The following is a 15275-nucleotide window of genomic DNA, read 5'->3' on the forward strand; positions in this document are numbered from 1 at the left end:
AAAACTTAAAAATTCATAACTAAAACATAGAAAATCAGACCTTTATTTCAGAATTATAACTAAAACTATAACATAATTATTCTTAACTAAATACAAAGAAAGTGTAACTAAAACATTACAATTCTGAACTAAAACTAAAACGAAACTAAAACAACTAAAATCTGCAGTTTGCAGCGATTCTGTCGCAAGAGTTGACCTAATTACTCCTCAAATCTTCACCGGCGGCAGCGAAGGCCTCCACTATCACCACCATCGAATACTCCGCCTCCTCGTCCTTGACCTCCACTCATCTCCAACGAAGAAGCCTCGCCGACGCATATGTAACCACACAATCAAATTAAATCAAAACACAAAATCGAAACCAAAATCAAACCACAAAACATATTCGATTAACATTTGAAAGATCAAACAAAATTGAAATCAAAGCAAAGCAAAACAGTTTTATTCAAACCTAAATCAACTAGATCTGGCCTTCACCTACGAAATAAACTCCTTCGATTTGTTTCTCAAATAGAGCGGCGACAAGGCCTAAAAAGTCAAAAACCTAAATCGATTGAAAAAATCAATCGAACATCGATCATAAATCCAAGTCAGGATTTCGAAAATCATCGCACGATCTCCTTCTGATAGGTTGTCGTACACCTGTCAAAAATAAAATCATTACGAATCCTCCTAACAATGTAGTAGGGTAAATAGGGTCGAATCCACAGAGAGATGGCTATTTAAATCTAGCTTTCAAAGTACGGTGAAACTAACGATGTCATGAAATTTAGGATTGAAGGTTTAAACTAAAATAAAAAGGAAAACAAATTAAAAGATCTAGGGCAATGGTTCACCATGTTTATAGTTCAAAATCAATCAAAACATAATCAACAATTCAAGTATTCAGAGTATCTAGAGCACGAGTTAATCCGATAGCGAATTACTTCACTCGATGGAGGGAGGTTTGGGGTCGGGTCTTAACGCTCTCAATTCAACATATGCAGTACGGTCTCTAACATAATCAGAATTGCTAGTTGTAGGTAAGCTTCTAAAATTCGATCTTTCGATTCTAAATCCTATTAGCATGATTTAATCAAACAATTGATCAGATTGCAAAGATTAACGATATAAACTTAATCAACTAGAAATATCAATGAATAATCAAACCATCAACAATAATAATAAGGATTCATAATATAAACATGGATTCCCAAACCCTAGAAAGCGAACTACTCAATCATGAAACAAACAATCAAAACCAAATCTAAGAATGAAAACATAATTAAAAGCAATAAATAAAATAAAGAGAAAATTCGATAATACCTCAAAGAGTTACATTAATGGAGTTTGAAGAAAATCTAGGGTTCATGAAGGAGAAGAGAAAAAGAACGTGAAAGAGGAGTTCTAAGGGAATTGAAAACGTAAAGGAAAATAAAAAGCATGAGGGAAAAATAATTCCCTTCAAGTATTTATAGTTTTCTATTTTCTAAAATAAAAAGTAAATATAAGAAAATAAGAAAATAAAGTAGAAGTTGTCAATGATTGGTCGATGGCGTGATGACGTGGCGATGAAAAACCCGACGGCGAGAGAGACGTACGCAATGTGGTATTCGTCGACTTGGGCGCACTGTGGGCGCAGCCTTGCGCTGTGAGCAGGCCAGCAACCGCTTAGTGAAGCGTGAGTGAGATGTGGGCGCAGCGATGTTGCTGTGGGTGCATCGAAGAAGAAAATGTGCGCTGTGGGCGCAGCACATCGCTGTGAGCAGGTCAGGCGCTTGGCAATGCTAGCGAGGGAGTGATGTGGGCGCAGCGCGCTCAGGTACCTCGCAGCTAGGGGGATGTGGGCGCATCGTTGTGAGATGAGGGCGCAGCATTGTGGGCTGTGGGAGCATCTCACATTCGTGTCACCTTTGTTTATGTCATAACTCTCGTTCTACAATTCCCCTAAGGACGTGTGACCTATCGTTGGAAAGCTCTTTAAGTCTACTTTCTAGCCCAATCAAAATCGTCTCATTTCGATATGTAGAACTTGAGATATCATCAAAAGAGTGAACGCTTGTCCGATTTGATGCTTAGAAAAATAACGTTTAGCTTCATTGTTGACTCAAGATTATTTCTAGAGACATGTAGTGATCCTCAAGTCAACATCCCATCCGTTCATCATCCAAATCAACTATGAACACTCCGAAAGCATCCAAATGATCATAAAATCACCTGAAATATTAAAGAAAACACAAACGGGGCGTAATAGAGTACAATAACGACAACTTATGCAAATGTGACTCTAAATGCAACTAAAATGAGACGAATGCCTAGAAATGCAACCTAAAAGCGCCTAAAATAACCTATACAAATAAGATTCATCACCTTCCTTCGCCGCTGCATCTCCTTCCTTCGCCGTTGCAGCCACCGCGATAACGTCGAGGCCGAAGCCAAGACCACAACGGCTCGCCGCAACTTTGTGAGGAGGTGAATCGCCGCCTCTGCTCTCCGCCTTCATCTCCTTCTTTTGCTGTTCTCCTCCTTCTCGAATCTTTATGAGCAGCGCCGACGAGATCAAAGATCAGAATGGCCGGGGTGGATCTTGCGGTGGCCTAGAACCTACAACCATTGAAGTGGAGAGGAAGGCGGCGATTTGAGGAGAGTGAGAAGCGGCGAGGATGACCGACGGCGGCGGAGATTTGTGGAGAGTGAGAAGCGGCGCGGATGACCGACGGCGGCGGAGATTTGTGGAGAGTGCGAAGCTGCGAGGATGACCGACAGCGGCGGAGATTTTTAGGAGAGGGAAGGACGGAGAGGTTGAGGGAGGAGAGAGAGAGAGCAGAAATCAGGATTGAAAATGAAATGAAATGAAAAATAATGAAAAATATGTATTTATATTTATTTATTTAAAAATTCTCAGCTGACATCAGCGCCTAGTTGGCATCTTGATTGCAAACAATGCGGTCTTTCCTGTGAGACCGTCTTATACAAAAGTTTGTATTGAAAATTAGGGTGTGAATATTAAAAGTACGGGAGACACCAATTTTTTACAAACCGAGAGTTATTGGTTAAATTGAAACCGTCTTGGTAGAAAGAAAGGTATAAAATACATAATTACACCTAAAATATAATTATTTTATTGGATTTGGAATTGTCCCTTTTAAACAATATTTAAAAAAGAGTCGAACAAAATGTTCTTTAGTGGGTAATTAAGGTTTTATCTTTTCCTGCTCTTTTCTTGTTTTGATTTGGTTATAATGACGATCTCGTATGACGATTTATATTAGCCAATCCAAATCATTTTGGTACAAAGGCTTTTTTATTGTTGTTGTTGTTGTATAATCATTAGATCCCCTCTAAAATTTTGTTGGTCGATATAACAATATATTTGAATCCAGATGTCATAAAGAGGTTGTTGCAATGGGTGTTAAAGAAAATATAGCAAAGCAAGATGCTAAACCAAACTGAAAGTTAGCACTGAAAATCAAAGACTTGAAGTATAATATTTTTTTATTTATCTTTAAATTTATAGTTTTACCATATTTTTATTTTTTTTTAAAGGAAAAATTGTTTTTTACCCCCTAAAAAAATGAAAATTGATTTTTTACCACTAAGAAAATAGAAAAATACATAAAATCGTTTCGCAGGCTTCGTGCTTCTTCTTGCTGATAAAATAAAATAAATTTCACTGTGATATTTGTCGGGACTCATGAAGTTAGTTGTCCTTGTCCCTAGAGCTGTCAAAACGGTTACTCGAGTCGGGTCCGGGTCTGGTCATTTCGGGTCTCGGGTCATTATCCGGTCGGGTCAGGTCGTGTCGGGTCACTTTATCACTCGGGTTCGATCAGGTTGATTTTTGGTCGGGTTCTATCGGGTTATTTTTCATTTCAAGTGTAGGTCGGGTTCAGATCGAGTTTTATTCCGTTCCAGTATAATTTCGGGTTCGGGTCTTAACGAATCGGGTTTGAATCAGGTTCGTAGTAGTTAATTTTGGGTTCGGCTCAAGTTTGGATCGGATAATTATCGGGTCGACTGAAAATCAGGTCGGGTTCACTCTTGGACACGGGTTAAGATCGAATCCGGTAACTATCAGGACTAGTCAAGTTTTTAACCTATAATTAATTTTTCTTATATTGTAAAAATTAATGACTCATTCATTTCGAATTTGAGCTTTTTTTAACGTCAAAATATATTATTGTATATAACTATATACGTTCAAGTTAGTTTCTTCTAGAAAAAGGTTCGAGTTTATTTGAATATAAGACATAATAGCGCGATTGTATAACTACCATTTGGTTTAAAATCGATAATGATGATCAAGCCAAGTAAGAAATATTTACCATTAACATTATCAACAGGTCGGGTAAAATCAGGTAACGGGTTGTCACGGGTTCGATCAATAATAGATTTTATCGGGTTATAATCGGTTTCGGGTTGACATCGGGTCGGGTGTTAAATCGGGTTCGGGTCATTTTCCGATCGGGTCAGTTGGCTTAGTTCCGTTATCGGTTATATTTCGGTCGGGTGCCAAGTTCGGGTCTAAGTCATGTATTAACGGGTCGAAACGGTCGTCAGTTTTAACATGTTGGATACGGTAACACATTTCGGGTCTCGGATCAGGTCCAAGTCCTTACAAATACAAAGTCGGTTCAGATCAGTTTCTCGGACCATCCCAGCATTTTGGCAGCTCTAGTTGTCCCCATGATTATGATTTGTGTGTACATATTCTGTTTTTTTTTTATTAATGGTAAAGAAATACTCCCTCCGTTCCTAAATAAGTGTCACTTTTCCATTTTTGGCGTTCCCTTATAAGTGTCACTTTTCTATTTTTGAACATATACTTTTCCCACTTTTCCATACACTTTTCACATTTTTTCATACAATTTTCACACCTTTCTATAAATTATGATTACTTTTACTTACACATTTTACACTTTTCCACTTTAAATTCCAAATCCACTTTTATTTGTACTTTATCAATAAATAATTATCTACTTTTTCCTTTCCTAAAACATAAACATTCCCAATCATTACATCTTACACACTTCACAATTTTATTAAGTTCCGTGCCGTTCCCAATAAGTGACACTTATTTAGAAACCGAGGGAGTAAAAACCAACGTTCACTAATAAATGGATTTTTATAGTAAGATAGCTAAGCAAGGAGTCTTAGCCAAGTATTTTACACAATGTTTGCCAAAAGGGTAGATCAAGAGGATAGGGTTCCAGAAGATATATTAGTTGGCTTACTCTCAAGACTACCTGCAAAATCCATTGGTCGATTTCGGTGCGCATCAAAGGCATGGAAATCTCTTCTTTCCCAACCCTATTTCACCAAAACCCACCTCAAACGAATCAAACATATCCAAATTGAACAAGAATCAGCAATAATCCTTGTTTGCCGTGATTCTGGGTCGCTGTATTCCGTCCAGATTAAAAATGCCCAGCACCAGGTCAATGAAATCACAATTTCTGCAACCAAGCTCACATTTGGTAATCACCGTTTTCGTTCGTCCTCGTCCTCGTCCTCGATTCAAATGGGTTCTTGTGATGGGTTGGTCATAATTAAAGATGAAGAAGACAAGTTGGTGTTAATAAATCCAACAACAAGGGAGTTTAAGGAATTGCCAAGCTCCCTTGATGTTGTTCGTCCTCTTAGATGGGGAATCGGGTATGACTCGATTAGTGATGATTATAAGGTAATTGTAATTTCTTATTATGGAAGTGATGATATGATGTTTGTTAACATTTATTCAGTTAGAAATGATAGTTGGAAAAGAGTTGAAAATTGTCCATTTAGACATGAAGTGGGCGATTCATTGGTTTTCGTTGATGGGTATATGTATTGGTTGGTTGATACAGAGGAGACAATTGCAGCATTTGATTTAGAAGAAGAGGAGTTTAATGATCTAACATTGTCTGGTTATGATGATACTATTAGGAACGACGACTCAACAGACTCTGTATCTAAGGCGCAGCTTGAGAACCTGGTGGCACTTGGAGGGTGTCTTTGTTTTTACCCAGAAAGTGTTACAGACACATGTGACGATATGTTTGTTGGGATGATGGAAGAAAAAAATGGCAAGGAATGTTGGACTAGAATCACATTCAATGATGAATTTGGGTCATTTTTTAGGCCTATATGTTTGTTGGAGAGGAAACAATTGGTTCTGGAGATGGATGATGAATTGAAGATGTATGATTTTGAACAAGAAACTTTTAAGGATATTGTAGTTGATGGCATTCCAGATGATTATGGCATTGGTGGGAGCTTCATGGAGACTCTTATCTCGCCTCATTGCACTAGTCAAGTAGTACGGAGTACTCCATAGTAGTATGTATTTGATGCTTAAGTTGAAGTATTTTTTTACATGATTGTTGAACTTCTTATTGCCCAGTTTCTTGATGATAGTTGTTGCTCTAAGAAACTTGTAATGTTTTATTTATGCACCACATATCACACTATTCCACTAATTAAATATGCTTTGGTATGTTTCATGTGCTGCATACAACAATATACTCAGGAATATTAAAAAAAAAAAAAAAAACAGGGTAATATTGATATTTCACAGATGACACCAAAAAGTTAACATCAGGAATTCATTTACTCCCTCCGTCCCGGAATACTCGACCCGGTTTGACCGGCACAGAGTTTAAGGAACTTGAATTGACTTATTTAATTTAATAGGTAGTACTCCCTCCATTCCTTTTTGTTGTTCCCCTAAAGAATGTTGGGTGGTTTTAAGAAAATTGGAATCTTTGGTTGTATTGGGATATGAGTAATGATTGGGTGTAAGAATAATGATTGGGTGTAAGAGATTATTTAAAATAAAGTGGAGAGAGAAAAAATATTTTAAAAAATAAGATAAATGGGAGATATGTTATTATTAATAACAAAAAATATCAGATTAACCAGAAAATTAACAAAAATTCAAACCAGAAAAATCAAAAAAAAAAATCAACAAAAAAAAATCAAGAAAAAATCCAGAAAATTAACCAAAAAAAACCCAGAAAATCGACAAACCAAAAAATCAACCAAAAACCCCAAAAAATCGTCAAACCCAGAAAATCGACATACCCAGAAAATTCAAACCAAAAAATCGACCAAAAAATTCAGAAAAAATCAACCAAAAAATCGACCAAGATCAAGGCAAAAATTTGACCAAATCAACCCAAAAATTCGACAAGAAATTCGACCAAAATCAACCCAAAAATTCACCAAAAATCAACCCAGAAAATCGACAAAAATCATCCCAAAAATTCGACCAAAATCAACCCAAAAAATCAACAAAATTCAACCCAAAATTCCACCAAAATCAAATTCAAAAATTCAAAAAAAATCAACCAAAAATCCCGACCAAAAACAACCCAAAAATTAAACAAAAACTAACCCAGAAAATCGTCAAAAATCAATCCAAAAAATTCGAAATAAGAACACAAAAATAAATTCATACCAACATGATCTCAATATCACGATTTTGAAGATTTAGAGGTCAAATTCGACCATGAAAACTCTAGATCTAGAGTTTTCATGGTCGATTTTCACCATCTAAAGCCATAATATGTATTCTACAGCTTTTTTCGGAGGGTGTTAGTGGTGGCGGAGGTGTGGTGGCGGTGGCGGCGACGACGATCTAGAATTTCACCTACATATCTTAATTAAGAACAGAGAGATTTTGGAGGAGAGAGAAAAAACGTGAGGGGAAGATGGAAAATGAAGAACATTTTAGTGTTCTTGACAGAAAAGTGAGAGGAGGGACGAGGAGAGAGAGAGAGAAAAGTGAAGGAAGTGATATACTGATATGTTCTTGACAGAAAAGTGAGAGGATGAAGGAGGAGAGAAAGAGAGTGAGAGGAGCAACGAGGAGAGAGAGAAAAGTGAAGGAGGTCCGAGAAAAGAAGAGAGAGATGAAGATAGGGACGGTTGGGAGGGTGGGTGAATTGGGAAGAGGGAATGAATAAAATAAGAAAAGTAGTGAAATTTAGGTTGGAAAAAAGGTAGAATCTTAGGGTTTTTTGGTAAATAATGGGGAATCTTAGGGTAATTTGGTAAAAAAACTATGGCTAAAAATAGTAAAGATTCAGTATGGGTACAACAAAAAGAAATGCCAAAAAAGGAAATGGGAACAACAAAAAGGAATGGAGGGAGTAGTTGATAGTGGGTATTATTTTAATATAGTTAATGGGAGGTGGGTTAAGAGGTGGGGTTGGGGGAGAGTAGGGGTTGAATTTTTAATTATTTTTTGTATGGAGTAGGGGGTAGGTGGGTTAATAGAGGTGGAGTGAGAAATAATATAATATTGTTAGAATATTTCCATTTTTAGAAACAGGTCAAGTATTAAGGGACGGCCCGATAAGGAAAACAGGTCAAGTATCCGGGACGGAGGGAGTAGTATTTAATCTTGAGGAAGTACAAATACATATCAGATATGTATGGGCAAATACATATCAGAACAAAAAACAAAATAGGAAAAAGGACAAAAAATAATAATTAAATGGTACTTTTCTAAACACAAATGGTACTTTTTTTTTACAGAATGATAATTTTTTACATGAATGGTACTTCCTTTTTTGTCTTTTTGCTGTTTGTCTTTTAGTTGATATGTGTGTTTCCACACATTATCAAATATGCGAAAAAACGACCCCATCTTCATTGTGGGACGTGTCTCGCGTGGTCAATATTCACGATGTATATCCGCGCATTGTGGGCATTGTCTTCAACTGGTCTACAGGCTACGGCCTATAAAAAATGAACACAAAGTAGGGCCGACTCTGAGAATTAGGAGGCCCTGTGATACCTATAAAATGACGCTAATATAATTTTTTTTATTTTTTTATTTTAAGGTAACACATAGTAATGCAGAAAAATAAAGATTGTAGGAGAGAAAATATTAATTAGTAAAAATTAATGTTAATTAAAGAGTACTCAATAGTTGTTTAGTTTATACAATCACATCTATTTTGAGATCAAACGTTCATACGTACTTGACTTGACATTCTTGATTCTTCCCGCCAAGCACAAGTGTGAATGTGTCATATTCTTATTATCTTCATTCCTGAAGAACAAGCTACAGTTACGGTTTACTTACGGTATTTGTTAATTGTTACATTGGGCTACGGTTAAGGTTTTGGCTTGAGTCAATTTTGGGACTTATTCTGTATCTGTATCTGTATTGTCTAACTATTGTATCGTAATATGCTTTCTTCAAGTGTATCGTTATTTGAGGCCCGCCCACGTTAAAATCGTCCTACTATTGGTAGTGAAAGTACAAAATTGCCCTTATAAAAACTTACCCCCTCCATGCATTTTTTTTACCCTTTTCTCCTCACCTCTCCGGTTCTTCCTCGCCACGCTCTCAACCCCCTCTCCCCCTCCAGCCTGGTATCTCGGCTTTGGCCGGAAAATTAACATTTATAATTTTTTCGCTTAAAATATATATGCGGATTATATTCGGTTTTTTGTTAACATAATAATTTTTTTTTTTTTGAGGGAAAACGGGCGGTACCGCTAGTTGTTATTATTCATTAAGCAAAAATCCGACGCAATTACATCATCTAAAATACTTGGACAACCCCCTATCCACACTCGAATATTAAATTCAAGTGGGCTAAGGTGAGCCATAGTATGAGCCGCTAAATTGGCCTCTCTAAAAACATGAGAAAACTTAACACAATCGAAACAACTTACTAAAGAGATTATTTCTCGAATAATCATTCCCAGCTGGGATCCATCTTTACTTGCACCTTGGATCAAGCCTACTACCTGCATATTATCACACTCTACCTCGACCTTTGTGGCATTGCTTTGCGCAGCTAGCTTAAGACCAAGAACTATCGCTTTTGCCTCTATAACAGCCACATCCCACCTTTGCTTTGTTTGTAAACAAGCGGCTCGCACAACTCGACCACCCTCATCACGGATAATCACCCCAAGCCCCACCCCTATATCTTTAAATAAGGCTCCATCCGCGTTAACCTTCAAAGTACCCCTTTCTGGTGGTTTCCATACAGCTTCTTCACGCCTACTTGTCCCCCTCTGCGTCCCTACCGTTGCTTGTTTACCTTTCCCACCCCCCTCCTCCCCCTCTTTTGCTGCATTATAGGCTACGTATAAGGAGATAGCAGCTGCTACTATCTCTTCTGGGAGTCGTGCCTGGCTTCCATTATATACTGCGTTTCTCTCGTTCCAGCAGGACCACGTTATTGTAGCAACCTTATTAGCATCCTCCCTTTGTAATTTTGATAGCCACCACCCTGCCCAATCGCATACCTTTCCCCCCTTCGGGCAGTCCCACATGCAACTCGTCTCCTCCAATTCCCATACCCCTGCAATTTTCTTGCACCCCCACACCGCATGTAAGCTTGATTCCTCCTCGCACCCGCACCTACTGCAATAAGGTGAGATTGCTTCTATCCTTCTATGCAGTCCAACCGCTGTAGGTAATGCCCCACTGCAAAGCCTCCACATGAACACACAGATCTTAGGCGGAACTTGTAAACCCCATATCCAATGCCACAGTTTCGATTCTTCAGACGCCTGTTCCCCATCTCCTTGAACTCCCCTGTAGAAATTAATAAAATTGTACCCTGACTTAACAGTGTACTCACCTGATTTGTCGTAACTCCAAACAAATTCGTCACCCAAGGGAATTGAAGAGGGGTATGGACAACACCTCCTCCGCTTCAAATGGGAGGAAGCATGCTTTTACTATCTCGTCATTCCAGCAACCACTTTCTGCGTTTATCAACTCGGCCACCTTCTCACACTCACACGTCTCTTTTCTCTTGGAGATAACACGGTAAGAGGGAGGTCTACAAAGCCATGGGTCCTCCCATATTCGAACCTTTTCTCCATCACCTATTACCCATTTACATCCTTTTTCTAGTACCCATTTTCTAGTCTATATGCTTCTCCATACATAACTCGGTCTGCATCCCACACTTGCATTAAGGAACTTCGAATCCGGGAAGTATTTTTCTCGAAGCAATCGTGAGGAAAGTAGGTCGGGCATGTTCATGATCCTCCACGCCTGTTTAGCAAGAAGGGCTTCATTAAAGTCCCTGAGCCGCCTGTATCCCATACCTCCACTAATCTTCTTGGAACATAATCTGTCCCACGAGACCCACGCGATCTTCCTAGTGTCTTCCTTCCCACCCCACCAAAATCGAGCCATCATTTTTTGAATATCTTGGCAAAGGCCTACTGGGAGGCGAAACAAACTCATTATATAGGTAGGGATTGCTTGGACAACCGCCTTGAGGAGGACTTCCCGACCCGCGAACGATAAGAGTTTTTGTTTCCAACCCTTCAACCTTTTCCACACACGTTCTTTCAAAAAATTGAAAGCCCGAGATTTTGCTCTTCCGACACCCGTAGGCATCCCTAAATACTTTCCATGATCATGAACCAACTTGACACGTACCCAGCAATTCCGCCAGCTCTACTCTCTTCTCGTGCCCCATATTTGCACTTATTGACACTTCCGACTTTGCGAAGTTTATCTCTTGCCCCGAGGCCATGCTATATTGGTCGAGAACCCTTCGAATGGCTTGTGCGTCTCTCTCTTCGGCCCTACAGAATAAGATGCTATCGTCCGCAAAAAGAAGATGTGTCACCTCCGGTGCCCCTCTACATACACGTATTCCCCGTAGGTAACCCCTATTCGCCTCCATTTGAATCAAATGAGAGAATACCTCCGCGCATAAAATGAACAAGTAGGGGGGACATAATAAATTATAATCAACTAAAATAATTATATTGAACAATTAAAATAAAAACAAAATATAATATATTAAAAATAAAATCGAAAATAATAAAATCAACAAAAATTAAATAATATAAACAGAAATAATACAACAATAATTATTAAAAAAAAAAACTTAAAAAAAAAAAAAATCAAACCTGCTTTCCCCGCCCGCGCACACGAATTGCGTCCCTTCAATGTCTGTCGTGCATAGCTTGTGTGCCGGTGACATGGGAGTCGTGCACCAGAACTGCACGACCCACATGTCACCGGCGCACAAGCTGTGCGCGGCGGACATGGTAGGGCACGCAATTCTTGTGCAAACCAAATTGCATTTACTTAAAAAATAAATTAATTACCTTCTGCTTTGACGAGAATGGAGGAGACAACGGAGTCGACGTAGGCCTCTTCTTTGGAGCCATTGACGTTGACACCTTCACCGGCGAGAATCAGAGTCGTGGGCGGTGAGATTTGGGTTTGAAACTTCGACCTTAGCCGCGAAACAGGGGAGTGCTTTGTCGGCGAGAGGGGAGTGCAGTGTGGCGAGCGGGTCGCGCAGCGCCGACGAGAGGGAAGTGTAGATCTGGCGAGAGGGGAGTGCTCCGGCGACTATGGTGCGAGCAAGAGGGGAGTGTTGTGAGGCATCTCCATTCGGGTTTGCAGGACAAAACAAAGTTTGGCTGAAGAAGGTGGGCGGCGAGAAAGATGTGGTGGGTGGCGAGAAGAAGGTTGAATAAACCCGACCGGAGTTCGGGTGAGGTGGTGCCGGCGCAACTGCTAGGGCTGCCATAAGAAGAAGGGAGGGAGGGAGGGAGGGAAAGAGCAGAGAAGGAGGAAATGGTGATGAGGGAGGGGGGTGAATTTGATTTTAAAGGGTAGGATTGACTTTCACGCAAAAAATTGGGGCGTTTTAACGGATTAGGGTGTCGAATAGAAACCCCCTTCCTCAAGATCAACAATATATACTTTACCGGTTCATCTTACTATGTTTATGGATGTAGCAAACATTTTGTTATTGAACAACGTAAAATCAGTTTGTTTTTTCTTAAAATTTTGGAGATTTTCAAATTTACAACACGTAAGAGAGTTTCATCTTAAAACGTAACCATACGACAATAAGAAAAATGTGTTTAAAATAGGGTAGGTCCAAAAGGGCATGCGTAGGGTCCTAGAACCATGCCCATCTCTAATCGATATTAGAACCCCTTGCTTTTTCCTTCTCTATTTCATTTATTTATTTAAATAAAATTTTCAACTTTGTACTGCAACACCTAAAAAACGAATAGTTTTATGATACTCGTATACAATTTTTTCGTATGGTTATATATAGTTATATACCACGTACTTAATTTAGACGTAGAATATTAATATACTTCGTATAATTTTAAGGTTCGGGTTATTTCTTTTACATAGACTAAATTGAAGGGACTACCAAATTTTAAATCATGGACAAGCGACATGACTTGGATATGTATAAAGATAACTTCACGAGGAAGGACATACCATGATACCAACATTACAAGAACTAAAAGTTAAAAGAAAAACCACGTATTATGTGAATCTTCTAGTCAGGAGTACGCGGAAAATTATAACATGTCATTCTTTAATCCTGGTTCCGCCGTTGTGTCTCATGACTATAGCGTTCTGGACTACTCATATGCAGGGATAGAGTTTAAGAGCACACACAACCTTGACGTGTAGTTTGGGTCAAGTGATAATTGGCAGGACAAAATAATTACAATGTTGACAGTGTACAAGTGTCAAAATTTTATTAACTTGACCCGGGTCGTATATGTGACCCAAGGTCAAGTTCATTAAAATGGGATGTGGGGCCTGACTGAAGCGCAACTTGCATTTGTTACCTGTTTGCATACGGAGTATTAAGCTAATATTTGCTAAAATAATTATTTTGTTACCTGACTGAAGCGCAACTTGCATTTTGTTACCTGCTGCATGCATACATATTTATGTTTTTTGGTTTCATGTGGTGCTGCCACCCTGCCACGCATGCAATGCATCTTAATTTTTTATTTTTATTTTTAGTTTTGCATGATGTAATGTTAATTTAATTTCATATTTATATGTTTGTTAAAATTAATAATTGTGTTTGAAGGTGAATTTAAAGTTGAGTATATATAAAAGTATAAAAAGTAGGTAAGAGAAATTAACGATCTTGAGTCAAGTTTATAGAAGAAAAATGAGAGATTTAAGTAAATGATATGTCAAGTTAGTGGAAAATAAGGCGGAGGAAGGAGAAAGATTAGAGATTCTGGTTTGTTATCTTCGCAAGTTGCAGGCTAAACTAATGTGTGACAACAAGTGGATAAAATTAAGTGACGACTATTGACAAAGACATTCTATCAATTACGTTGGGCTGTTATTTTGTTAATTTTGTTATATTATGTCATTGTTTATAATCTGGAGTGGATAAAGTTTACATGGTTTATCAATCATCAAACTACGACTTATTATGACAGTTATGAGTATACTGACCTTTGGCCCATTCAAAAAGTTATGAATTTTTATTTTTGTTCTACTAGCGGAAATTTTTCACCGCTTTTGGTGACTGGACTAATATTTCGCAGGAGTTTGCATGAGTACATTGAATGTAGCGTTTCTCTCAGCTGTGATTTTTTTCATACCCAAGGTTTGAACTCGAGACCCTTAACCACTCACGCCAATCCCAATTAATAAAAATAATGAACAATGGTATTGATTAAGGGGTCCTTTGGTTTATCGTGGGAAGTAAAATTTCCTAGGAAGAAGTTTTCCCATGTATAAGCATTTCCTAGGAAGTAAATGATATTGTTTGGTTAAACATGAGAAATAAAATTCTCATGGGAAGTTCCACTTATCTAGGGGAACCTAGATAAACAACTTCTTCCATTTTGTAGGAAGTGAAACTTCCTAGAAAGTGTGACTTCTCATATTTTTGTCAACCAAATAATCCTACCATCTTCAACTTCCTAAGAAGTCATACTTCCTATGATATTTTATATCAACCAAACATCACCTAAGTCTTCGTTGTCCTACAGAAATTCCCAACTAATTAATGTGCAATAACCCATCTACTAGAGGCTAGAGTTGGGTAGTTGTTTCACGACTCAAATCCTAGGTCGATCCAAAACAATGCTTGCTTTCAGCGGTTATAAGGATCGGGTACTCTCGGATTGTATTTACACAAATTCTTATACAGAGTATATAGTTTTATGTATAAATCAAATTCTTACCAGATAGTTATACATTTTAATCAAATAGTTATACATTTATGATGAAATAGTAATGTTAAATATTTATAATAAATCAAATAGTTATATTCTCTAATCAAATACTCCCGCCGTTCCATAATGATGTTCTAGTTTCTATTTTTTTTCATGTTTGTTAAATGTCAATGTACATTTTATATCATTTTTATCTTCAATTATACATTAATAAAATTTATAAATTTTGACATTTTTAAATGAGACGTTCAAACAAAACCCCACATAAATATGTTTTTTCTTATATATTGAAAACAATTTAGAAGATTTTTTTAACTGTGAATAGTGTCAAAATTTGGAACATCATT

At 37.9% G+C, this 15275-nt stretch overlaps 1 protein-coding gene across 1 annotated transcript; it reads left to right on the forward strand.

The window, feature by feature from the left end:
• The first annotated feature begins 5122 nt into the window (after window positions 1-5122).
• LOC110780723 (F-box/kelch-repeat protein At3g06240) lies at window positions 5123-6454 on the forward strand. The gene has a single exon (XM_021985055.2). The coding sequence runs from the start codon at window positions 5153-5155 to the stop codon at window positions 6293-6295; it is 1143 nt and encodes a 380-aa protein (XP_021840747.1). The 5' UTR covers window positions 5123-5152; the 3' UTR covers window positions 6296-6454.
• The last annotated feature ends 8821 nt before the right edge of the window (window positions 6455-15275 follow it).

The sequence above is a fragment of the Spinacia oleracea genome, chromosome 1 (genome assembly GCF_020520425.1).
Source record: "Spinacia oleracea cultivar Varoflay chromosome 1, BTI_SOV_V1, whole genome shotgun sequence".
Lineage (NCBI taxonomy): Eukaryota > Viridiplantae > Streptophyta > Magnoliopsida > Caryophyllales > Amaranthaceae > Spinacia > Spinacia oleracea.

What these genes read in the sequence shown, in the direction of transcription:
- LOC110780723 (XM_021985055.2), top strand. Translation starts at nt 5,153, where the DNA reads ATGTTTGCCAAAAGGGTAGATCAAGAGGATAGGGTTCCAGAAGATATA.